Source organism: Ovis canadensis, chromosome 2, assembly GCF_042477335.2.
Source record: "Ovis canadensis isolate MfBH-ARS-UI-01 breed Bighorn chromosome 2, ARS-UI_OviCan_v2, whole genome shotgun sequence".
Lineage (NCBI taxonomy): Eukaryota > Metazoa > Chordata > Mammalia > Artiodactyla > Bovidae > Ovis > Ovis canadensis.
Window position 1 is genome coordinate 170982501 of NC_091246.1, and position 27476 is coordinate 171009976.

Sequence of the window (27476 nt, forward strand, 5' to 3'; positions counted from 1 at the left end):
GATATAAATGGCCTTAGCACATGACGGTTGATGTAGAAGCAACAGTGAACCTTTCAGATTGAACAGGTTTGTGTATGTATTCATGTATTTGAGTAAATAGATGGACATTTTGTGTGTGTGTGTGTGTGTCTACTGTTTCTAGGAATAAAACCACAGCTAATATAGTGAAGTCACATCGTATTTATAGTATGTTTTATAGTAAACACTCCATGTCACTAAACTAATAAAATTGTCAGTTGCAGATCTATTTTATAAGTTTGTGTAGACTGTCAAAAGGGCATATGGCAGTATGTCTCTGTGTATATAGGCATATTTTTGAGTATATGTATTTCTGTGGCTTTTCAAATTTTCCCATCTTTTTAGCAAAAAATTGTTGGAAATCAGAAAGAGTACCCAGCTAGAGCTGAATACGAATTCAAATGCTAAAACACGAAAAACATTCATTTTATTTTCCTGATGTGGTTGAGTAATTAAGTTTTGAACATATTCATTATTTTCTATTTAACTAAACAATTAAGGGGCAACTGATATTTTTCAACAGAGTGTTTAGAGAGTGTGTGTCTGTGCTTTCTCTTCAGTGGTGAACTATGACAATGTAGTGGACACGGGTTCTGAAACTGATGAAGAGGACAAGCCTCAGATTGCTGAGGAGGACGGGATTGCTAACCCTCTGGACCAGGAGAGAAGTCCAGCTAGCGTGCCCAACCATGAGTCCTCCCCACACGTGAGCCAAGCTCTGTTGCCAAGAGAGGAAGAGGAAGATGAGATAAGAGAGGGTGGAGTGGAACATGCCTGGCACAACAGCGACATTCTACAAGCCTCTGTAGATGGGCCAGGTGAGTGTCTAAAAACACTTGGCCTTTTTCTATGCCATCTCAAATTGTCCTACCTCGTGGAACCTCCACAACCAGATCATTAAAATATTTCTTCCCAGAGCCCTCGCAGAATAGAGATACCAAAGCTGGCGACAGATTATGAAATGATAGTTGTGTTATCACATTACAGCACTGACATCTTAGGAAGGGATTATGTTTCCATTTGGATGCAAGTTGAATATGAACTACGTTTTAAACACACAACGTGAAGGATTTGCGCCACATGTACAATGTGCCAATTTATACAACATGATCAAGATGTGCCCTCTCAAGATGGAAAATGGAAGCAAACCTAAGAAGTCACAACTGACATGTATTTGAAAGTTTTGTGTAGTGATACAAACCAAATAATGTCAGTGTAATGTAGTTTCAGTGTCTGTCTGACACCTCCTATTGTAATTCAACCATCTAATCATTCCTTTTTATTAAGTGTGAATGTGATTTCACACTTCTACCTGGTCAGGTAGCTTTCTTATTATTTAACAGCTAAGTACTCGATAATGATTCTTGCTGTTTGGTGGGAATCTCTGGGGAAGTAGAAATGGTCCAAGGCCAGCTATAATAAAAATAAGGTAAATTATGTTCAAACTAAAACTTCAGATGCCACTGTGAGAATGGAACTGTCATGGTCTAAAATTCACTCATGAAACATCACCAAGGTGTGAAATGATTAACAAAATAAAAGAGAATTAATCATTAGTCATATCCCCGTAAACTCCTTCTGCTCATCTCTACTTGCTAAGGTGGCCTGTTAAAAAAAATTTTAATAACCCGTCTAATTCAAACCTTGGTGTCTCCTTAATCTCTGTTCCAAGACCCAATGAGAGCTCTCATGATTTACCCCACTTTGTTTTTTTCCTTATGCTATACATAACAATAGCATTTTTATAAATAGGTGAAGTGGGTGGGAAGGAAATAAGTAAGCACAGGAGTCTACCTATATGCTATTGTGATGTCACAGACTATAAAACATCGAACGTAGGCAGAGTAATTGTTTGGTATACTAGAAGGGAGATAATAAAAGCACTTCCACTATAAAGAAAATTAAATGTGAAGAAAAGGAGAAAAAAAAGACCGATGGCAGTTTGAGTGTAGTGTATTTGTTTTTCGTTTTCCTTAACATACTGTGCCAAGTTTTGTGCTCTTTCTGTTTCCAATTTTGCTTTCGGTGAAGGTTTCTTGAGTATCAGCAATCCCACACATAAACATTTATCGTTCTATCCATTAAGACTTAAGGTTTTAGATTTTCAACTATGAGGGAGAACTCAGCCAAAGATGCTTGAAAGATAAATACGTTTAATTAGGGGCCGAGGATGATCATTAAAGGAAGTCTGACTGCTGCAGAAGTCATTAACAATCTTAAATGAAATTTTTATTTTTATGATAGCCATTTACATGTATAATAAGAGCCAATGATTCTTGGGAGCAGTGTGACAGAAACAGAGTGTGGCGAGAACTCATGTAAGACATACTATTTAAATGAGCTGGTGTTAGCTATTCATATTTGTTAATGAACTAGATATGCAGAGCTATAAGAATGAATGTTCTGATGCTTTAAATTTTAATATCTAGAAATCAAGGGTAAGGACCAATTACTAGAATTTCCACCCTTAAAGGAATAATTAATAACGATATAACAAATGGACAGCTCCAAACTTCTGGGAAAAAAAGTTTAATTTTAAAAAATTAAGATCAATAATTGAAAAACAGCCAAAACAGTCATGTCAAGCTGTAGTGGTCTGTGATCATGGCAGCTTTTTGTGTTGGTCATGGATCATAATTCTGAATGTTTTAATATACAATCATCCATATGAATGCATTAGAGACTCTATTATCACCTGTAGTTAATGGTGCCTGTGATACAAATGAACAGGCTGTTCTTTGCTCTTACCTTTATGGTAAATAAACTAGCATTCTGGAGTCACAATAATTAAATAAAATGTAAATCCCTAATCTCATTTGGCTACTTGGACCAAGAAAGTTACCCAGCTATTACCTGTCTGGTTCTAATGATTAGTAATGATTTATTGTTCTTTTTTTTTATTGTTCCAAAAGTGCTCTGATGTGGTGCCTTGATGTCTAATGAAAAGAAATTGGTCTTAAAAAGCTACTCATTGTTTATCCTGCCTCTTAGATAACACATTTTTCTTCTGATAAAATATTTTTCTTATTTATTGTTCAAAACACACAATATAGACAATAACTCTAATTCGGGTGCTGTTTTATTTAGTAGTGTTTTATCCCTGGTGCCTGCCTGTCTACCACCATACCTCAGCACATAGCTTGACTCTGAGATAAGCCCCCTCTCCTGTGCTCTCTCTCCCCTGCTTTCTGTCGTTTGTCTGCAGGATGCAGGTTTTCCACTGAAGAACGCAGTGGAGTTCTTACTGTGCCTTTCCGGTTCCAGCACAATCAAAGTTTTGTGTTTAGAATTGTCCTTGACATTCTTTCGTCCCACAATGGGGTGGACACAGCGTGCTGGAAACCATGACATCATTATCATTGACACAGACTTAAATAAATCACCTGCATCTGGCCTCTCTCTGCTTATTCAAGGATTCTTCATCTTGTGGCAGAAAGTGCTCTTTATTTTCACAAACCTTCATCCCAAGGGTGACTAGAAGATGCAAACTTTTACAAGTGCTTTAAAAACAAATGTACTATGTGGTTTTAGATGCAGTATGCTGAGTAATAGATGTCTTGGAAAATGTTTAAGGTTAGGCGTGAGGCAGAAAGACAGCCACGGATGCCTTTTATTCAGAGGGGATACTCCTAACCTACATGATGATGTCCTTCTGAATATGGATTCCTGTGAAGCTTAATTAAATAGGCATATAAATAGCATTTCAAATACATACTTGAAAGGGCTTAGTGTTTCATTTTAATAAATTGAGCTTGATGTTCAAAAAACAAAAAGCTTGATGCTCAGTAAATTGAAGCAGAGTACATTCAGGGTAAAAATGACACCATCTCAGTTGCACAATCTTTGGTAAAAGAGGGTTGTAGCTAAAGTATTACTACAGAACGCAGGACACACTAAGTGCCAACTACACATGTGAATATGCAACATTTAATCATTTGGGAAGCAACCACCCCCTGTAACTTCTCTTTACTTTTTCATAAGAAAATGACAATGAGGAAGGAAGTGCAGCAGAAATCTTGAACATTACCACTATTATGCAAAAAAAAAAAATGCTGTTAACTGTTTTCCCCTTAGTGACTTGATCTCTCAGATGGAAAACTTATGATTCTTCTGATTCTTGGCTACCAGAAATCACATGAGAGGAGCGAGGAAGAAAGACACAAAAGTTATATTTATATCTAGTACTGAACTTCTCAGAAATACCTTAATTTAATTCCTTGCAGAGACTAATAAAAATATCAGATGAAGGAGCCTCTCAACCAATCAATTATGACAATTGACAATACAATATTGCTGTATATTGAACGCCTAAATGTTTTATGCAAAATGTCCCTGTTAAAATGTTTCTTAAATAAGAAAGACGTCCAGGGCCAAGACTGATTTAAAGTGGTCATAGAATTTAAACAAATATCATTCAAATTATCTGACCAGTATTATGCCCAGGGGCATTATATTAGCCTAATTTATATATGTGTATTTTACCTTAAGAGGCTCATGATTTTTCAATTCTGATCCCATGAACAGATATGCTGCAGGATACTACTTGTAAAACATATATTTTAATTTTGCTGTAACATTTGCTAGAATCTGTTTTTCTACCAAATAATTATGACTGAAATGTGATAAGCAAAAATGGTCAGGATAAATTTGGGAATTCACAGAGTCCTATTTATAAAGTTTCTCTTGTTTGAAACAAACTGATTATCACAGAGAGATATTTATCCTGGATCGTGTTTGATTCTCATTAGTATTGTTATTGTAAAATTACAATTTTTAAAATTCCATGTTAAATTTACTTACTTGCAGGATTTTTAACTGTTAGCTGTCCTTCTCTGCCCTCACATATTCTTTAGTTTGATAACAGAAAATTCGAGAGTTCTACTTTCTAGACTCTTCCAATTAAAGATATTACAATTTTAGAAAATGACCTTCTATCATTTATAAATCTTCAACTTCAGTGTAACATATTTTCATCAGAACATTGAGCTGTTCTTATACCTATATGTTTTTCCTCAAAAATGACTATGATTCCCTACTGGGGAATAAATGGTAAGTAATAAAGCTATTTACGGAGTGGTAAGGAAAGGAATAAAGAAAATATGTTTTAGAAGTTTATATAAAACAGTGAAACAGGTGTTTTCAGTACCTCTGGCATGCTTTTTTATAAACTGGGCATTTAAAGCTCTGGTATGTAGAATTAGGTTTTTTTAAAATTTTGCTTGCATAGATTAGCACCATCATAGCTACTTCAAGGAGAGGAAAAAAACATGAAAATAAAATAAAAAATTCTGACTTGCCTCTGGCCATCCAGCATTACCAGAGCTATAGCAGCCAGCGTGCCTTTTTGTCAGGGCAAATACTTAGTTGCTTTCGACTCTTATTGAAAAAATAATATCTTTCCCCCTGTTTGTCACTAGAACTGCCACCAGAAGAAAAGCCCTTCGTTTGCCCCAAATAAGCACCTCTGTTTTTCACAGCTTGCAGTAATGCTTAAAGTAAATAAGTTCTTGTGCAGCTAGCACTATTGGATTCATTCAATTGCCTGAACAAAGCTATTGTTTAGAGGTTTACAACAAGCCTTTTCTCTGTTTCCTTGAAAAGAATCTTCCTTGTTCCTGTGGTTGGCATGCTTAGTATAGTAAGCTTTTCTACAATTTTCGAATGCTAAAGATAATTTTCCCCCACAGAAGAAATGAAGGAAGACTATGACACTATGGGGCCGGAAGCCACGATCCAGACCACAGTTAACAATGGTACAGGTAAGGAAGTTTCCACGCCAAGGTCATGCTTGTCCTAGACCATGAGGACTCAGTGAGTCAGGAGCAGGAGCACTGCCCCATCCGTTTGTATGTCCATGACTTAACAATTAAGTCAGACTTTACAAGGCTCTTGATTGTTTCAAATTAGAATTTTCCAGTTTGATATTTTATTCAGCAAATATATCTTTTATTCTTAAATCCTTAATTTGCCTGTGAAAGTTGAGAAAACTGAACTGGATTAAAAAAAAAACTTTTCAAAACATTCGTTAGGCAAACTTTTGATAGTAATTTTTTTTTAAAGATTGCTTGAATATAATTTGAAAATTGTACTATAATAGGCTCATCAGTAAAGAATCTGCCTGTAATGCAGGAGATATGTGGGTTCGATTCCTGGGTCAGGAAGATCCCCTGGAGGAGGAAATAGCAACCAGCTCCAGTATTTGTGCCGGGGAAATATCCCAGTCCCTGGGGTCATAAAGGGTTGGACATGACTGAGCACTTCCAGTCACCACTAATATTAGTCATTGAGATTCAAATGAGATGGTGTAGTTTAGATTATAAAATGTTTTTATAGAAAGGCAAACCAAAATTCTGTGAGCATTCCTCATAAAACTTGATCATCTGAGTTCCTTTTTATTCTTTCTCCATTTTATTTCTCGGTACCTTCTAGTTCCCCTAAATAATATTTTCCAGGCTAAGTTTTATAGAGAATTGTAAATTTCTCTTCTTTTTGATGAAGTTAAAAAATTGCCGCAGGAAGGTAGTAGGTAGTGCTTTGTTTTGTTCGGCTACTGCTCTAGAATAGAGTTTCAGGACAATTGTGACATTTCGTGTTCTTTCCCCAAAACTGAACAGCATCTCCTCTCACACCCTCTCACGCCACTAGTGCAAATTTATGCTGACTCACTATGTTTATCTCTTTTTTCCTAGATAAGGCTAAGTATTTTTGGTGTTTCAAACAATCCCTCATACTACCATGGCAAATATTATCGTAGTGCCCAGGATAAGGTTATCGTCTAAAAAAAAAGAAAAAAAAAAAAATCACATAGCTATTTCCACTCAACTCACCAATGGAAAAAAAGTCACAGTTTTACGAAGCTTTAGAAATGTAAATAATTAAGATATTCATATCTCCCTTATGTTGAAACACATCACAATAGACAGTTCGTGCTGTGCTTCTATTTAGAATGCTCTTATTAATAACTTACCAGGCACTAATTTGCATTCTTAGATGAAAAATAAGAGAAATAATAATTTTTTAAAGACGATTGTAAATTTTCCTTCATTTGAATAATGTCGATATGAGGTACAAAACTGAAACTGTACAATACGGGATTATGGAACAGGTATAGAATTAGGAACCTACAATCATAATTTCTAGCTACACCTCTGGCAATAACTAGACTGTGACCTTGGGCAGGTCACTTACCCTTCTCGGTTTCCACATCTGAAAAATGAATAGGTTACATCGGTTGCTTGTTAAGAATATTTCTAGTTTTAATATTCTGTGTTGCAGTGGTACCATTACCATGTAAACTAGAAACTAGACAAAATAGCTTCATATTAAAGCATAATAATAAAGAGATACCATAAATTAGATACTTTCTATAATGTCCCAACTCATGGGATCAAAAATGGCTTTATCTTCCTGTTAAAGACAAATGTTAAATTTCAACCTCAAGCATAAATAAACTCTAATTTCATTAACTTTATAGGTGTTTAAAGTGTCACTAAAGTAAATTTATTCCACAGAATGACAGTTTACTAGCTGTTTTATTCATTTGAAGTCTAAAGTGAGGTTAATAAAAATGCTTCCTATTCAGAAGATTTAAAAATGAATTTTGAATGTTCCTTCACCTACCCTTAAGATTTCCTTTTTCCGATACTACTTACTATTACTTATAGTTCATATGTATTGTCAATAAATAAATTAATAAGTATTCATTCAGTGTCTTCTATCTGTTCACTTTTGTGTGCACCTATGGCTGAGGATAGGCCAGAAGTCTTAGATGTGACTATTATTTACTTTGGAAGATGAGACTAAAGCACAAGGAAAAAATAATAAGTGATAAGTGAAAATATGTGACAAACATGCCACAAACAGTAAGAATCATAATTATTTCAAATTACAGAAATATGAGAGGTTCTATGAGGTGAATATTCAGAAAAGATTTCATGAAGAAGGTGAAATTTGGACTAAGTTCATCTTTAATAGTCATGAAGGAGTGAGGAAGGCCTTTCTAGCAGGACAGGAGCATGTGGGCCAGGGGAAGCAAATTGTAATATCTATTTAGAGGATAGTGAGAAAGAAGATTTGGCTGAATCAGGGAGTTTTAGGAGGCAATTCATGGGAAATGATCTGGACATGTAAGTTAAAAGTAAATGGAGAATGTAAAGCAACAGAGAAAAGAGTTCAGGGCATGTTAAACTACCATGATTTCTGTGAATAAAAACTAGACTTTGAGAGACCAACTGGAAATCCTTGTAGTTATTCAGGTGTGAAGCGACAAAAAAGCCTGTCCTCGGGTAGTGACAGTGGTGAAATTCGTAACCTGACTTCTTCACAACCAATAGATTTTCTGGGTAATGGAATCAAAATGGCTTCAAGATTACACATCTGCATGTTTAGAACATGGCAAATACTATTTCTAGATAAACAAGAAAGAGACCCAGTTTGGAAAAGAACTTGACCTTGTCTTTAGACAAGTATTTTCATATAAAAGTTATATATATATATATATATATATATATATATGTATGTATGTATGTATGTATGTATGTATGTATTCTTTGGAAATGAGGAATTGAAACCCAGGAAGTCAGGGTGAGAAAGATTTGAGAGCCATGCAGATATTTTCAGATGTATTTAACATCATGGGCTAAAACATTTATGATTCAGAGTGTATTTACTGAAATTGGTAGAAAGCTGACGCCAGGGCTTCTGGTGGGTTAGAAGAAAAATCAAATTCATTAAAAGAAAAAAGACTAAGAGATGGAAAAATATTAAATAGCCAGACACCAAAGAAAGTTTGGAACATATACAATGGTCAATTGAATCAAAAGATTCAAATAACTGCAACTGAAAGAATCCTGAGCAAATAACTGGAGTTGGTAATTCGGAATTTACTGGTGATCCTCAGTTTAGAACTCTGGCCTTTTAGAGAATAAACACATATCTCTTCCCAACCATAAGTTTACTGCTTCTTATCCTTAGCATCATTTTGGATACTAAAACATGTAGAATTGAAATAAGACATCTTTAATGGTTGAAGTTGCCTGTCATGGAGCATCTCTCTCTCCCCACCTAAGTCCTGCTATTGGCAGACCTTCCTCTTTAGCTATCCAACCTGTAGTGATATCTTCCTCCAATGAACTCTTATAGAACAAATCAGTTAAACTTGCTGTAGATGCTATAGAGTGTCATTACTTAATGTGCTGTTTTTTTCCAAATTAAATTGCAAACTTTGAGAACACGGATTGGTTTGAGACTACCACATTGTCTATGACAGTGCCTTAAAATTAATAGTCTCAACAAACAGGTTTTTATTAAGAATGAATATGAAATTCTTTTATATCAGGTACCATTTTTTTTTCTTTTTAAATTAAAGCAGAACAAACAGACATTGTCATAGATAAATCTTAAACAGGTTAAGCATATTTTCTGATAAAAAGTGTTGTTATTAGCTGGAGTAAGTTGTCAAGAGAAGACAAAGAAAAGGTCTCTATTATTTCTGAATATTCAACACACAAATTTCATTCCCAGCTGAAAGTAAGGAAAAGACCTCTGAATTTCCTACTCAACTGTACAAATCTGTTAAATAGTAGAATTTAACCAAGTTCATATCAGTGGATAGAGTAGTCTTTTAGAATTTAAAAGTAGCTCCTTCCTAGTATAGTCTGCTGAGTTTAAAGCTGTAAGAACTAGTGGGATGGACTTAGTGGAACTGAATCACAGAGTTTGAAAATTGAAAGTTATACCATGAAACAATTCCTTGACTGTAATTTGATAGCTGAGGAAACTGTAGGAAAAAATCCCACATAGCTAATTAATACAGATTTGGGAATAAAATCTAAATCACCTCAGTTCAGTTCAGTCGCTCAGTCGTGTCCAACTCTTTGCGACCCCATGAACCACAACACGCCAGGCCTCCCTGTCCATCACCAACTCCTGGAGTTTACCCAAACTCATGTCCATTGAGTCAGTGATGCCATCCAACCATCTCATTCTCTGTCATCCCCTTTTCCTCCTGCCTTCAATCTTTCCCAACATCAGGGTCTTTTCAAATGAGTCAGCTCTTCGCATCAGGTGGCCAAAATATTGGAGTTTCAGCTTCAACATCAGTCCTTCCAATGAACACCCAAGACTGAGTTCCTTTAGGATGGACTGGTTGGATCTCCTTGCAGTTCAAGGGACTCAAGAGTCTTCTCCAACACCAAGTTCAAAAGCATCAATTCTTCTGTGCTCAGCTTACTTTATAGTCCAAGTCTCACATCCATACATGACCACTGGAAAAACCATAGCCTTGACTAGACGGACCTTTGTTGACAAAGTAATATCTCTGTTTTTTAATATGCTGTCTAGGTTGGTCACAACTTTCCTTCCAAGGAGTAAGCATCTTTTAATTTCATGGCTGCGGTCACCATCTGCAGTGATTTTGGAGCCCAAAAAATAGTCAGCCACTCTTTGCACTGTTTCCCCATCTATTTGCCATGAAGTAATGGGACCAGATGCCATGATCTTCGTTTTCTGAATGTTGAGCTTTAAGCCAACTTTTTCTCTCTCCTCTTTCACTTTCATCAAGAGGCTCTTTAGTTCTTCTTCACTTTCTGCCATAAGGGTGGTGTCATCTGCATATCTGAGGTTATTGATATTCCTCCCGGCAATCTTGATTCCAGCTTGTGCTTCTTCCAGCCCAGCATTTCTCATGATGTACCCTGCATATAAGTTAAATAAGCAGGGTGACAATATACAGCCTTGACGTACTCCTTTTCCTATTTGGAACCAGTCTGTTGTTCCATGTCCAGTTCTAACTGTTGCTTCCTGACCTGCATACAGGTTTCTCAAGAGGTAGGTCAAGGTGGTCTGGTATTCCCATCTCTTTCAGAATTTTCCACAGTTTATTGTGTTCCACACAGTCAAAGGCTCTGGCATAGTCAATAAAGCAGAAATAGATGTTTTTCTGGCTCTAAATCACCTAACATATCCTTTACCCTCAGAAGGTTTTTCCCCACTCTGAAGAGCTGATCGTGCTAGAAAGTATGGTATCATGTTTGACTCCTACACACTTCACTTAATTAAAGAATTTGTCAATTCCACTATCACAAATACTAGATACCACTTTTATTAATCTGCTCATTTTTTCACTCTTCTAATTTAAATTTTCACCTTTCATTTGAGCTATTATAATACCTATTTTACTAGGCTCCCTATTTTCAATACCCAATTTCTTTAATCCATTCTTCAAACAAAGTTTGTTTGAAGTTGTTTTCCAAACACAGGGCAAATGGATAACTTCCTTCCCTTCTTCAGTTCATATTCAGCCTTGTATCTCTTTGTTGCTTTAAGAATGAGTCAGCATTTCAGTTGATTCGGCACCTTCCATGATCTAACCCCATCTTGCCTTCAATACTACTTCCCAGAATATGCCCCAGCCCTGAAAGATTGTTGACCCTTTATCCTCCTTTGCCTTTGTTCATTGTTTCCCTTCTGCCTAGAAAGCCACTCATTCTTTCTTAGCCTGACAACATCACACGCATTCTTAAAGGCCATCTCCACCAGGAAGCCATCTGACCTTCTCTTTTCCAGGATTTACCACTCATCCTTTTGAGAGTTATTCTCTCTCATATTATACTTAGTCACCCGCAGATGTGTTTCTCCCCATTAGATTATAAGCTGCTTGAAAGCAGTAATGATGTGGAATTTTGGTCACTTTCTCACCACAGATCCTAGAATGGTCCTGAGTCAGAAAGAGTATGTGAAGAAATGAGAGCATGAATGACAGAAAAACAACACTTGGGCTTTTCTTTTATATTTACAGGTTGAAATAGTTTTGACACCTGTCTGAGAACATTAGACATTTTCATCTTCCTCTATTCCAATCCTGCAGATAAGGAAGATTCAGTCACATTTGGTTGGCCTCTGGCCTTCATGTGCTCTTCTATTTGGTCAGTCCACATTCTTCCTAGAATCCATTTCTCATGGTCCAAATTCCCTTCTTAGATCTTTAATAGTCCCCCAGTACCTAAAAGACAAACTCCACATTTCTTCAGATAGGCATTGAGAAGCATCACGTCTCACCAGTGTTACACTCTTGTCAGACCAAATCCCTTGGTAATGTCAAATAAGAATCACATTTATACTACATTTCAATCTCTCCCCATGCTGTCTCTTGAGACCTTAATCTCTAACTCTCTTTCCTCCAGTTATCCGAATTCTGCCTACTCTTCTGTTCTTCACAGCCATCTCACCTCCCATTTCCTTAATGTGGTCATCCTTGAACACCTCAGACCACATCAATCTCTTCCTTCTCTGAAATCCCACAGCCCTCAGGTGCACACCACTAATTTTAGCATGTTGAGTTGTTCCTCTTTATGTTGTTTGCACACATTTCACCTAGTTAATTTCATAGAGAAAAGCAATTCCTTAAGCTATAAAATAGGGATATATTAACATGGTATGTATCTCATAGGGCTGTTAAGGCAATTAAATAAACAATGTATGTATTGGCCTTAGTATGTGCCCCCCAAATATTTGCTTTAATGAAAGGATTACTCCCTGTTTGTTCCAAAGTACAGCAGCGACACATGGTATGCATCATAAACTGGTAAAATGAATGAATGAATGAACAAATGTTAGGTGGAGAAGAAATGGACTCTGAAAAGAGAAGTCAAAATAGGCAAGGACATCACATACTGCGATGAAGATTAAGTCCAGTATTTTCAGAAAGTAAAACCAGGATTTAAGTCCCTGAAGTAAGAGTAGTATGTCACTACTTTTTTACAACAAAGTTACATTAGCAGCACAGCAAAATTAATGTATTGGAAGTAGAGCATTGCAAACCCTGATTTATAGTAATAACTTTATATGTTGCATTTAATGTTTTTACACTGCTTCTAATGTTTTAAAAAATGAAAAATGTATGCTTTAACACATAAAGAATAAGTTTTTGCAACAAACGTTACATCTTTCAGATGTTAATCAAATTCAAATTCAGAATGAAATTACTATGGAGAATTCTTGAGTGTATTTTTTAAAGCTATTTTCTAAGGAGATTGGAGACATGGAAAAACTTGGGAGCATTATAAACATGAGTTTGCCTACATGTTAGTAGTAACAAGGATCTATCGTAGGTTCATGGTGATCATTAGCATTAATGTGTTTCCACGTGCATATCAAGACCTAAATAGGTCCCTGATGTTTTACTCTTTGAATGTGTGAAAGTTATATTTACTCAGACAATCTAGCACTCTAGTTATAAAGAGCTATTAATAACCACCTGCATCTTTCCTTCCTTTGCTGGGAAAAGGAAAACACCAAACATCTAGGAACTGGGTAAGGCCAATTTAGGTCTCAGTTTTTAATTTTATATAACAGAAGAAAACTGTTGTCCACAGAACTAACTGTATTGACTGTAGCTAATAGTCATTAAACATACTCTCAATATTTTAGGAATAATATATAAATGCTTTCACAGATAAAAAAACAAAAGTTATTTTCAGATGCTCTAGATTCTAGAGTCAAATAAACTACATTTGAATTTTGTCTCTACCAATTGCTAGTTTCATGAACTTGAGTATAAAAAGCCTTCATTTCTACAATCGTACATCAGTAAAGTGGAACTAATGATTCCTTGTGTACAGAATCTGATTGTAGCGATTAAATGGTATATCATTTTTAACCAAACAAAATGGTGTATCATTTTTAAAGTACCAAGTATAATATATAACATATATTAGGTATTCACCCTCTTTTGGTTATTTTTCTGGTTTGTTTGCATCTGAAGTAAGCTTACCCATTTTTTTTTAAGTATTTTTTATTTCTTTGGTTGTACTGAGTCTTAGTTGTGTCACATGGGATCTAGTTCCCTGACCTGGGATTGAACCCTGGCCTCCTGCACTGGGAGCCGGGACTGGTAGCCACTGAACCACCAGGGAGGTCCCACACTTACCCACTTTTATGCACTGAGAGATAAATGTACTCTGAACTATTTTCTCCCTTCACACTGGCTCCTCATTAACTTCTCTAGAATCCAAAAATACAATATTTAACAAATTTGTAATGGGAGGACTAACCAGTTGATTTTGAGAGACATAGCCATTTAAATTCCTTTGACATCTTGGAAAACTACCCAGACAAGTTGTAGGACAAATTACTTTTCACTGCACTAAAGCTGCATTTGAAGTTAAAATAGGAAGATTAAGAAGCACTAGCTTAGCTTTCTATCTCATTCATCTTTATCTAGCATCCTTTTTCTGAATGTAGAAGAGGATTTAGTAGTATTTATTATATTTGTGTATAAAGATGTTGAAAGCTGTCAAAGATTTTTCCTTCACTTGATCAGTGACTAGTATCAGAGATCATATAAAAAATATTGGCACTGATTAATAATGAGTTCATTTTAAATTCAGAATTAAACACACCTATTTTAAAAAAAGAAATCATATTTTTTTCCGTTCTATCCTAGATAATAATTAAATAATATTTGTCACTTGTTAACAACCACAAAAGTACTTCACTTCATTCTTTTTATAGTATTTGTTGTGTGCAGAATTTGAACTGAGGTTCAAGAAAGAAACAAAAGAAATAGAAGGTATAATCCTATACTTAAGAAATGCAAAATCTTATGATGCCATTAGGAAAGACAAAAATTACAATAATGTGAAGGTAAAATTTACAAATGAATAATTATGGCCTCATCAGCTGTTAAATCAGTAATCAATTTGGGAGACTCTACAAAGTGCAAAGCATTTTATTAGGTGTCATGAAACATACAGTGAGTAGTCACTTTCATTAATGACATATTCAACTGAGTAAAACAATGGTAGCTAAATAAGAAATATGTGTGTATGTACTAAAGACATGAAAATAGGGAGGTGACTTAAGAGACTGCAAATTTTAGGGAAGTTTTTTTCCAGGACAAAGGCTTGCTGAACATGCCTTTGTACAAAAGAGAGACAGGAAAAGGCTGAAATGTAAAAGAAGTTGAGGTGAAAAACGGAGTAGTTTATCAGAAGAGTTGTGAGGGAATAGCTTTAGATGGTAGCCTTGGCTGTGGGCAGAGACACATCTTTTCTAGCAATAAAATCAAAAGAAGAAGGGAGAATGATGGTAGAGAGACTTTGGTTGAATTTTAGGTAGTTGATGGAATTCACATCATAGAAGTTGCACTCTTGGAAGTAGGGAGAAAAAGAGATCATCAATTGACAGTATGGGAATGGACATAGGATTTTAGTTTGGCAAGGCAAGAATGATACAAGAACAGGGGGTAGGAATGGAAGTGACTTCCAAATTCAAGGTGAACCGAGGCAGGCAAAATCAGAGTGGGTGCAATGGCCCGAGGGACTTGTCAGGGTCTGATTATCACAATGAACTACCTGTTTCAGGAGATGAGGGGTTGAATGATGGGATGGAGCAACAGGCTGAAATCAGAGAGTGAAAGTTCCAAGTTTTGCTCAGAAAGATGGCATTGTCCCAGGGTTGGCCATACCCAGGCGTGGCGGGCCATCCCTGTGCTTGGACTAGAGAAAGTCAGAGCACCAAGCAGCCGGGATTCTGCGATTCTGCACGGTAATGAAGTTCCCCAGAATGAGAGTAATGACAGCCTGGGGTAAACATTTTCATGGGATAAGTGTCATTTCACTTGAACTGTATAGGTTGTGTCCTAAGACATGATAGTGAAAATGGATGACCTAAGACTTCAAAAAAATTACAGTTACAGACTGGAGGCTTTTTGAGGGTCAAGGTTAAGTTTGCTCTTCTCCATATTTCCTCTCAGTAGGTGCAGTGTTTATACAGCCTCGATAGTTTATAAACAGGTTGCTTTTCACATTAAAGCATGAATGAATAAACAAAGAAGTGATGAACAAATTAATAAAACAGGCACTCTGATTTGAAATGGTGGTATGAATGAAGGAGTATTTTGACCCTTCCGTGTATTGCTCTGAGCTTTAAGACAAATGAAAGCAAGAATGGCTCTGCTGGAAAGGTTTGTGAGGGATGGAATATTATCAAGAGATGACACAGTTTCATTTAATCTGAAGAAGCAGAACTCATGTAGGAGGACATCATTAAGCATGTGGGGGGGATAAACAAGTAATATGTGAAATGGGAAAGCAAAATGAACCGTGAATAAAGTGATTCTTGGTCTCTAGTCCTAAATTAAGCCTTAAGACATCTTTTTTTATTTACTAAAACCATAATAGTTAATAAAAATTCTCCTTTGCAAGATGTTTCATAAAGTTATTTTTGAACTGAGTGCCTTTTGTAACATGATTCAAATTAGGAAATATAGAAAGGAGAAAAATACAATCCCTAAGTATTAAATGGAAATTTTAAATAAGTCTCTTAAGTGAAACATTTGAAGAAATTTCATGATGTTTTTTCCATTCTACCCCAGTAGATTTAGATACAGTCACTCAGTCAAAAAATAAAACAAGGGAGAGGATTCAAGAGGGAGGGGACATATATATACCTATGGCTGATTCATGTTGATGTATGGCAAAAACCGTCGCAATATTGTAAAGTAATTATCCTCTAATAAAAATTTTTTAAAAGTGCATAGGATTCAGAAGAGGGAGGACATGAAAAGACAAATTGAGAAAAAGAAGTTTAAAATGTCATATTTTATATTGAAGTTGGCATTTATATTGCCTTCCTCTATTAATTTTATGGTGTCATAATGTTTTGTTTAGAGCTACTTATAATGTCAGAGCAATCTTTTCAGCATCTAAGACCCATTCAGATTATATCCAATCAGGCATGAATAAAAACTAAAAAGGTGGAGTTGTCTCTCTTTCTCTCTCTCTCTCATATTGACTCATTATGCTGTAGTCCAAAGAGTAATGGGTTGAGTTAGGACACATGAATTCTCTACCCAGCTCTTCTAGAAAGTATTTGTGTAACTTTCTACAAATCATTAGCTTCACTATACCTTCCTTTTATCTGTTAAGTGAGGGCATTAGACTAGAAATTTTGGACTCCACCCACCCTATCATTTCTTCTAATGAGACTTTACTGGGAAGAATGAATTAAAAAAGGAAAATCATGGGCTGTGCAAGTTGCCGCTGGATGGGGAGGTTCTCAGTGCTCCTGCCTCATGATTCTAGATCTGAGTCTGGGGTCCTGGATGTGGTGCCTGCAGGCAAACAGGGGCCTGTGCTCGGAAAGGCCTCAGCCTTGGCTTGATACTGTACTGCTGCTGCCATTTGGGGCTTCCCAGGTGACTCAGTGGTAAGGACTCTAGCCGCCGTTTTGCACTGAGCCCCCACATTATATAGCCAGTCCTGCTTATACCTCACAAAATATGTTAAGATAATCTGTGAGTATGAGCAGGATGGGAAGGGGAGGGATCAGGGATTCTCTGCCTGAAGTACCGCATAGAAACACAAATTCTGTTCAGGTGTACAAGATCTTTTGCAGGGATCTCAGAAGCAATTGAATCCCAGGCGAAGAGCTAGACCTAGATTTAAACTCTTGTTTGAGCAAGATCGGAGAAGGCAATGGCAACCCACTCCGGTACTCTTGCCTGGAAAATCCCATGGACGGAGGAGCCTGGTAGACTGCAGTCCATGGGGTCGCGAAGTGAAAGTGAAAGCCACTCAATCATGTCCGCCTCTTTGCAGTCCCATGGACTATACAGTATACAGTCCATGGAATTCCCCAGGCCAAAATACTGGAGTGGGTAGCCATTCCCTTCTTCAGGGGATCTTCCCTATCCAGGGATCAAACTGGAGTCTCCCACATTGCAGGCAGATTCTTTACTGTCTGAATCACCAGGGAAGCCCAGTGCCCCCCAAATTATAATCAGAGTGATAAGGTTAGCAGGCTGCAATGGGTTAGGCTTCTTGCAGCATAAATTGTGTGTGTCATATCTTTAGCATAGAAGACAGTGGAGAAAAGAGAATGTTTTTGTACCTTTTTATCTTCTTGCTTTATAACTTTCCATTCCTCTTGTATCTCTTAATTGGAGTTCAGTTAAAACCTTTAAATTACCTCGGTTTCTTCTGGGGGCTTCTCTGATAGCTCAGTTGGTAAAAAATAAAATCTGCCTGCAATGCAGGAGACCTCAGTTCCATTCTTGGATTGGAAAGATCCACTGGAGAAGGGACAGGCTACCACTCCAGTATTCTTGGGCTTCCCTTGTGGCTCAGCTGGTAAAGAATCCGCCCACAATGCGGAAGACCTGGGTTTGATCTCTGGATTAGGAAGATCCCCTGGAGAAGGGAAAGGCTACCTACTCCAGTATTCTGGCCTGGAGTGTCCCTTTATGGGACACCTGGAGAAGGGAAAGGCTATCCACTCCAATATTCTGGCCTGGAGAATTCCATGGACTCTATGTCCATGCGCTTGCAAAGAATGGGACATGACTGAGTGGCTTTCACTTTCACTTGGGTTAAATAGTTCTTGGCCAGAGCTGAGTGAAATGTATAGTGTTAACCAACTGTGTAACAGTGAATTTACCAGTTTATCAGACAATTCATTTACCTAAATACTTAACAAGGAGAGAGTCCTGCTGTTCTAAAGCATGTCATTTTCTTCTTGTGTATAATATTGGTCACAGTTTTATAGGTTGGGAGAATTTCATCCTCTAGTCAGATCTGTCATGCAAATTATCATTAAAAATTTTTTTCTAGTTAATTTCATACAATGAGTTTTTAAAAGAAAGCTGAGGAAGACATAGATTCTGAGGCAAGAAAAAGAGAAATAGCACTTGGCAGGTTAGACAGAAGGGTCATTTTCAGACTGTAACCTGTGTACATCAGGAAGAACCTGTCACTTCCTGGTGAATGAATGCTGCAGTTTTATAAGCTTTGTTTGCGATTAGGAGCATCTATCTCCACTTCACAGCAAGAGTCCCCACAAGAAAGAACAGATATCCCAAGCTTCTTGAGTGCCTCCTTCATTCATTCAGCACTATTTAATAAGCACTGTTTCATTTGTGATGTTGTCTGTGGTTTCCAGGCGCCTCCAAAATATGTTTCCTTAATCTGTGTATGTGGGTCCTCCATCAGAACTGTGTTCCTTTGAGTTTGTAATTGAAAACAATACAGATAAAACTCTCTAAGCCTAGGCAGTGAATAAAAAGCAAATTGATTAGGGCAAAGAATTAATTGAAATGATGCAATTCTGAAACTTTGAGGATTCCCTAGAAAGCATATACTGGCTCATTTTATAGATGAAGATATTGAGATTAAAAAACATAAGTAGCTGAGTCAAAATGAATAAGTTAATTATTTTAAACAGGGTCTAATCTTTCAATTCGGGGAAGGCAATGGCAACCCACTCCAGTGTTCTTGCCTGGCAAATCCCATGGACAGAGGAGCCTGGTGGGCTGCAGTCCATGGGGTCACTAGGAGTCGGACACGACTGAGCGATTTCACTTTCACTTTCCACTTTCATGTATTGGAGAAGGAAATGGGAACCCACTCCAGTATTCTTGCCTGGAGAATCCCAGGGACGGGGGAGCCTGGTGGGCTGCCGTCTATGGGGTCACACAGAGTTGGACCCGACTGAAATGACTTAGCAGCAGCAGCAGCAGCAGTCTTTCAATTACTGAGTATTAGCTGTGTGCCTGGCACTGTCCCCCATGCTAGAATGCATCCACACGTGCTCAGTTGTGTCTGACTCTGCGACCCCACCAAGCTCCTCTGTCCATGAAATTTTCCAAGCAAGAATACTGGAGCAGGTTGCCATTTCCTACTCCAGGGGATCTTCCTGACCCAACAATCTCTTGCACCTCCTGCACTGGCAGACAGATTCTTTACCACTGCACCACCTGGGAAACCCAGGCATTGGGATACAAAGGTGAATAAGACCCTCTGTGCCTCTATTAGCTCGTGGGCATGTAAAGGAAAGATTATCATGTATGGGAAAAATTCAACAATTGAGACATGCAGATGATATTCTGTAGAAGGAGGGCATGAGCTCAGATTGAGATTGGCAGAAAGGCTCCTTGGCATAGAATTAATTCTGTGTTGTTTCCCAAACCATGTTACTGAATACCTTACTTAACCAGGGGAGGCAGAGAACTGAATTCCTAGAGTAATAATTCTTAAACTAGGCGTGTATCAGAATCCCCAGAAGGGCTTATTAAAACACAGATGGCTGATTCCTGTCTGTCTGGGGGTGGACCCCAAGAATTTACATTTTGAACAAGTTCCCAAGTGATACTGATGCTGCCGACCTGGGGACCACATTTTGAAACCACTGTGCTGGAACATCCTTAAGTGTCTCTACTGAAAGCATATGGAAGAGCACTGACTTACTGGGCAAAAATACCATCCTTCATAAAGCTGTCTAAAATGTAATAAAATAGTTTGAGTCTTTTCGGTAATAAAGCAATTCCAAAATTTTAGATTTCACAGGTATATGAAAGATAAACACATATTATCTAACTTGGGGATTTTTGTTTTAAAGGAGTGGTCTTCATACGAATACATAGCCACCAAAACTACTAAAGGATTTGTAGTCTCTAAATCTGGATATTCATGATGCCCTAAGTAAGAAAAAAGAACAAAAAACACCTCACTTTAAAATTAGACACTGTCCCCAGTTGGGCTGCTTCCTGCTGTTGGGGGAGGTATTTGATTCTGCAGAATACTACAGAGTCCCATCCCCTCGGAAATTTCTCTCCTGAAGCTCTTATACATGGGGAACACTCATTGGCATCTGAACATGTGTTGGCAGGAGAAAGCCATGTCAGAGAAGGCATGGAGAGACCGGTCCAGACACTGTAGTAATTCGCAAGAAGAGAAGAAAGCTTTGTCACTTTTGACAAGACTTTTCTGGCTTTACACACACCTCTGTAGCAGCTGGAGGCTCTGTTGGGCAGCTTGTGTGGCTATATAATGAGAATAACATCATCTTCCTCAAGGTTGCTTGTAGATATTTGGTGCCAGTGTGCATTCTGGAAGCCTTCTGCAGAAAGTCATGCATCCATTTTTAATGATAAAATATGTATCCTACATTAATTAGTCAACTTTAAACAAAGTAGCCATGAGAATTTATATTCAACAAATGTGAATATGGGCTTTCTTTAAACTAAAAAATTCAATACAAATGACTAAATCAAAATAATTTTCTGTGTTTTCCTACCATTCAAAATGTTGTTTAAAGAGAGCTTATTTTTCAAAAAGGTGACAGATATAGTTATCTAGATTCAGGTCCCTTTGCCTTGACATTTGAAGTGAGTAAAAGCAGATATTATAAATACGTAATTTCTGTTTTATACTAAGGAAGTGTGTATGTTTGTATTTGTTTTCCTCTGATACACATTTATGTATTTATATCTCTATATTGCAGAATCACACTCACTTTATGTACTTGTCTCTAAAAAGGAGAATCACAGAGTAGAAAAGCAGTTCTCAGTCACCATCACTGTGTTCTATCCCTATACACACGCTCTGGTACTAGTAGGCACTCAATAAACAGTTACTAAACAAAGGGATGGATGAATGATTCTACTCAGTTTTTTAATAGGTACTTGCTTCAGCTCTTTTAGACCCCCCCCAAAGAATTTTCTTTTCCAAAAGAATTATTCATTCATTTTGATAGTTATTAAAATGGCTTAGCATAATATTCAAATATATTTCTTCAATTTCTTAATGAATGTGAAATCATGCTAGGTTATAGACCAGCGTTAATAGAGCTCCTGTCTTCCTACATGAACACATGCTTGTAACAAAGAAAGAAAGTACATGGTGAGAGAATAAAAGTAAACAGAAAGAAACAGAAAAAGGAGATGGAACAAGTATCAAGGTCTCATTATAAGTTAACCGCTTGTAAGCATATTAAGAATCTTAGGAGTTCTCTGGTGCTCCAGTGGTTAAGACTATGCTTCCAATGCAGGGGGCACAGGTTCAATCCCTGGTCAGGGAACTAAGATTCCACATGCCGTGGGGTATGGCTATAAAAAATAAAATAAGACTAATAAAAATAATTTTAGGAAAAGAAATATTTTAAAAAGAGTATTAAGAATCTTTAAGAAATATTTATGAGGGGAACAGGAGTTGAATGATTTATTAAAGAGACCAATAAATATCTTTTTATTTAGAGATTTAATTTCAAGAGGTTAATTGCTTGTTTTTAGACAGTAATTTGAAAAGTCAGTCCATGTTGGTATTTATCATCTATCAAAAATATTAATATCTAAGATAGACATAGGGTTTTTATGAAAGTATTATTAATTAACAACATTAGTAAGAGTGACCAACATATTTACAAGAAATTTGAGCTTTTCTGACTTAAAGGGACTTAGAAAGTTACCCTAACAATATTAAAACACATTTGGCTACGAGGAAACATTTTTAATTAATGAAGTTCTTTTTTTGGACAGAGGAAAGTTTACCAGACCTTAGGGAAGGCTGAGATATTTGCAAGACATCAGGGTAAATTTTAGGACTAAATGCAAAATCTCTGGAGAGGTATAGGAAGAAATTACTTGAGGTTTCTTGTGAATTTTTGCTATGGCTTGATCATAAATACCATGCAAATATCCTTTGTCAGTGTGTTTTGGCAGTTCTTCCAAGGAGATCGAGGAGTGAAGAGGATTATAGAAAAACAGAAAGGAAAATGAGGTTGATTTTAGACTAGAAAAATGCAGTGAGGAGTTTTATAACTTTCTAGCAAATTTTCTACCTCATCTCTTGATTCTGCTATACAGTATTACAAAATCTTTGTAAAAAGCAAAAATGCAGACTTCCAAATAGAATCAAAATATTTTCTTTCCCAACAATTTTGAGAGTATCCAAAATTTAATTCCATCATTTATTCTAGAATGGTAACAATCAGGGTGTTTTGGAGTCTAGGGGACTGAAACACAACATAGCCTAGAGTAGAAGAGGGAATTTTCTTGCTCACTGGGAGGATACAGGAGCCGACTGACCTCAGGAATAAGTGTGGCTAGAAAACTGCTGTCACAGTTTGTCATCTTGTCTCTGCTTTTCTTTAGGTGTCCGCTTCATTTTGTCTCGTCATAAATTTTCTTATTTTACATGAGATTTATCAATTCTTTCATTCTACATCATATAGTTGTAATTGCTTGGAAAATATAAATCTGCCTTGGTGCTCTCTTTGGAAACAAGTCCTAAAATCATGGGAAAGGGATTGACTGAAACTCAGTGGGATTCTTGACTACCACTGGACCAATCAATGGTTTGACCTAGAGGATGGAGAGCTAAGATCACTTCACTTCAGGTGCAGATTAATCCAGTGGATCTAGGGAAGCAGGATCATGCAACAACATGGCAGCTGCCTTGAATACCATATATCTTAGCAGTAGGGACAGTGGGGAACCATCCCAAGCAAAGGAGAATGTTGTGGTACTGAGTGGAGAAACCATATACTAGTAACCATATGTTACTAGTATCCATAGTAAGATTAGGGAAAATCACATTACATCCATGATGGTTATACCTAGTTCATAGAAGGCTAGACTCTAACCCACTTAAGTGACTCTAAATATTGAGATATATAACGAATAGCATATCTGTACCACATGAAGTAAAATCCTGATAGAGCAGATAGATTTAAATGATTGGCTTTCTTCACAAAACCCTTTTTGAATACCCCCCTGAGCCCTGTCAAATTCTTGCAAGTACTTATGATCACGACTACACAGTTTATCGCATAATTGTTCTACAATTATTTGAATAGTAGGTCTAAGTTCCTACACCTAACTTTTTTTCGAAGACTTCTGCACCAAGATTAGTGTTAAGGACATAATTTATTCCAGATTCATTCCACAAATGATTCTTGAGTGCCTACTAATTTCTAGACAATATATTTGATTCTCAGGCTACAAAGATGATCAAAGATGATCCTTAACAGGAGCACATGATTTGATATCTTTTGTCCCCGTCACACTTCACATAGAAACCTAGTATGGCCAGATTTGATTTACCAAATGAATTGCCTCTCCAAATACCAGTAGTGTATCTAGATGCAGTTTAGTTTGCCTATCCAGAAAAATCAGAATTTTCCTCTCTTTTAAGCCGAAAGGCTATTAATGCAAATCCAATTGAATTTGCATTTGATTACATTTCTGATGGAAACATTCATATGCAAATAAAAATTCATGCAAAGATAGCCAGATAATTCAAATACTTGCTGAAATATCAGGATAAAATTAGGGTGATATTAAATGTATATCTATCCATGTTTGCTAGGTTACACTAAGGATCTTCAAGTGGGACAATGTTCTTGAAAAATTAAAATAAATCGTGTCTTAAACATTTAACAATGTTTAACTAGATCTGAGTTTAGAAAATCACTACCACCTTACTTTCTACTGCCGTGGTGCTAATAAAGAAGTCAATCCCTGATCAAATCAGTTAAGTTGTTCAAAAAAGGTTCACTTTGGATCCACACATATTGTCCCCTTTATCTTTTCTCGCACTTAAAAAACAAAAGGTGACTTTTGATAGATCTGAAGTTATTTGATGATCCAAAACAATGAATAAATAGTTTGTGCAAGCTGGCATTTCCTTCATACCTCCCTAGTGACTTAACGGTGCAAGTTAAATGATACCATCCCAGTCATCACCAAGTATCCTTTGGAAAACATCCATGGCAGCATGAATAGATCAGAGGGAAAGTGATCTTAATCAATGTCCATTCTACTTAGAAAAGATGTTAAGACTGAAGATACTAAGAGAAGATTTAAGCAAAATTTCAAGATACAAAATCTTAATCTACTATTACACTTTCCAAACCTCTATTTGAAGGAAATACAGGTCCTGGAATTAGACCATTGCTCTTGTTAAAATTAACAGAAGTTAGAGTGGCAAAAGAGAAACATTTGAGATCACAATATTCAGATTGTTAGCACTTAGTTTAATAGGCTACAAAGTGCAATGCTCCCAGTTTCCTTTTATTTGATCCAATGTATTTATTCATAGTTTCAAATCTTTTTAAAATGCCTGTGCTTCCTGCATTGCTGATGTCACTTAACCATCTATCAAATTTGAAAAGCCTAAACCTAAGAGGGGTGGGGATCTTCACCATTCCCTCGTTGGCGCATCCAAGCTTTCCCCAAATCTAGTCCAACCACTTCCTATAATCTCCCTCACCATTTTTTTTTAACCTTTATCTTTTGCCCAATCAATGGTAAGAGACTCCTAACTGGTTTCCCAGGGTCTACTTTCCTCTTCCTGTAGTCCGTATCATACTATAACCAGGGTTGTCATTTGAAAATGCAGATAACCGATAATTTCACCCCAACATCTTTCCTGCTTGATATCTTTCAGTGGCTTCCTGCTTCTCTCAGAAGAAAATCCAGATCCTTAACAGGACTAGCACACACTGCAGGGTTTGGTCCCTACCTTCCTCTTTACCCTTACATCAGGCTCCCTCTTTCTCTCCATACTCCAGCAATGTCCTTTCAGATTCTGAAATGCTCCATGTTCTTTCCAGTCACCACTGTTCTACGCTAGCTTCTAAAGTCAGTTAACTTCGTGCTTCATGATCAGTTAAGGCTTTCCTGATCTTTCAGGCTCCATCAGGTCCCTGTCAAGTCCCCCTGTTACTTCTGTAATACCACCGTGTAACTTTCTTTCATAACACTTATTTGAGTTTGTAATACTATATCTACTTTTGAGATAATATCAGTTGTATTGATCATTTTCATGGCTTCCTGAAGAATGAGGCTGGATCTGTTTTTTGCTAATCAAACCAAAACATGATGCCTATCACATACCAGGCATTCAGTAAATATTTATTGATTAATGGAAGGTTCCACTTTCTAGTCTTCTCATAAACGTTCATAACAGTAAAAGCCAAAAATAAAAATTGACTGGCTTGCTTGAACATCACCCTGCCACAAATTGCCAGGGAGAATTAGGATGACAAATATCAATACTATAGTATCTTTTATGACAGAGAAGGTGAGATGAAGAATGTAGTGAGATCAAGGTTTACTGTCCTCAAAAACTATGAAAGTATAGCCCCACCATGGATTGTACTAGCAAAGGATTATTCTTCACTTACTTCTGGTAGCCACAATGTGGCACCCACTTTCCCAACACTGACTTATGCATAAAAGTTTTTACTTAGGATATTTAAGCCACAGCTTATTTTAAAAACATAGCTGCTTCTGCTGCTGCTGCTAAGTTGCTTCAGTCATGTCCGACTCTGTGCAACCCCAGAGATGGCAGCCCACCAGGCTCCCCCGTCCCTGGGATTCTCCAGGCAAGAACACTGGAGTGGGTTGCCATTTCCTTCTCCAATGCATGAAAGTGAAAAGTGGAAGTAAAGTTGCTCAGTTGTGTCTGACTCCTAGCGACCCCATAGACTGCAGCCTACCAGGCTCCTCCATCCATGGGATTTGCCAGGCAAGAGTACTAGAGTGGGGTGCCATTGCCTTCTCCAAAAACATAGCTAGTAGTTTCCAGTATACAGTCTTGGTACACAAATTGCTAACATTGCTTTACACTTGTTATTCATGTCATGGATACAGAGTCATAAAAGTTAAAAGTCATATCAAAATCACATTGCAAGATAGCCGGTTTCTTAACTCGATCTGTTACTTTTTATTTCTATCAGTGTGAGCTTAATTTTATTTTCAGCAGCTTTAAAATATTGAGCTAAACGTTGAAATTTTAAGAAAAGATAAACTCCAACATTCCTTGAATGTTTTTTTAACAAAGGCTCATTATTATCTCTCCAGGAATATCCATCCTTCTGCATCTCTCTTGAACTGTGTAGTCCTGGTGGTCTGTGATGTTCAGAGAGTGGAGGGTTAAAAGCTTACATTTAGCAACAGAATGTATACACGGTTAGGAATGTTAAGTTTAGTGGACTATAAAAAATTAAATACACCTTTCTTTTAAAGAAAGAAAGTTTTATAGAGATTATTAAAGTAGCTTTGAGCTCATATTATCTCCCATGTTTATGGATCTTAGCATATAGTTCTTTTTTTCATTTTCCCTGAAAAACATTTTAAAATTTCTTTCATTCTTTGCAAAGCACACAGACTAGTCTTCCAGGAAGAGGAAAATAAAATATGCCTATTTAACTTAGAGCAAAGTGTCCTCCTTTTTTTCCCATATATTAGGAGAATAACCATTCAATCAGTAAGTGGTCATCAGCAACACTTCCTGCAAATAAACTAGGTATTTGCAGTCTTTCTGCAAGACCATGTGTCTTACGGTGATGTAGGCAGACGGAGGCTCCTGGGAAGAAGGCCCTGAAAAGACATTTCTTCTCCTCTTTACCATTTCAGTTAAGAATGCAAATTGCACATCAGACTTTGAGGAATACTTTGCCAAAAGAAAACTGGAGGAACGCGATGGTCATGCAGTCAGCATCGAAGAGTACCTTCAGCGCAGTGACACAGCCATCATTTACCCAGAAGCCCCCGAGGAGCTGTCTCGCCTTGGCACGCCAGAGGCCAATGGGCAGGAAGAAAATGGTGAGGCTGTAATTCATTTTTAGCCACGACGCTGACCTCTGCAGCTGTTACAATTACAAATGCACTACATGCC

The 27476-nt window shown here is 37.1% G+C and overlaps 1 protein-coding gene across 7 annotated transcripts in view; it reads left to right on the top strand.

Moving 5' to 3' along the window:
* ZEB2 (zinc finger E-box binding homeobox 2) overlaps window positions 1-27476 on the top strand; it is a 132837-nt gene that overhangs the window by 89133 nt on the left and 16228 nt on the right. For 6 of the 7 annotated variants that reach the window (XM_069577636.1, XM_069577637.1, XM_069577635.1 and 3 more), the window contains exons 3-5: window positions 579-836; window positions 5706-5777; window positions 27215-27403. In XM_069577636.1, the coding sequence (XP_069433737.1) occupies window positions 579-836; window positions 5706-5777; window positions 27215-27403 (519 nt within the window). Of the gene's footprint in view, window positions 67-578; window positions 837-5705; window positions 5778-27214; window positions 27404-27476 lie in introns of all 7 variants that reach the window. The other variant, XM_069577640.1, reaches the window with a different exon arrangement.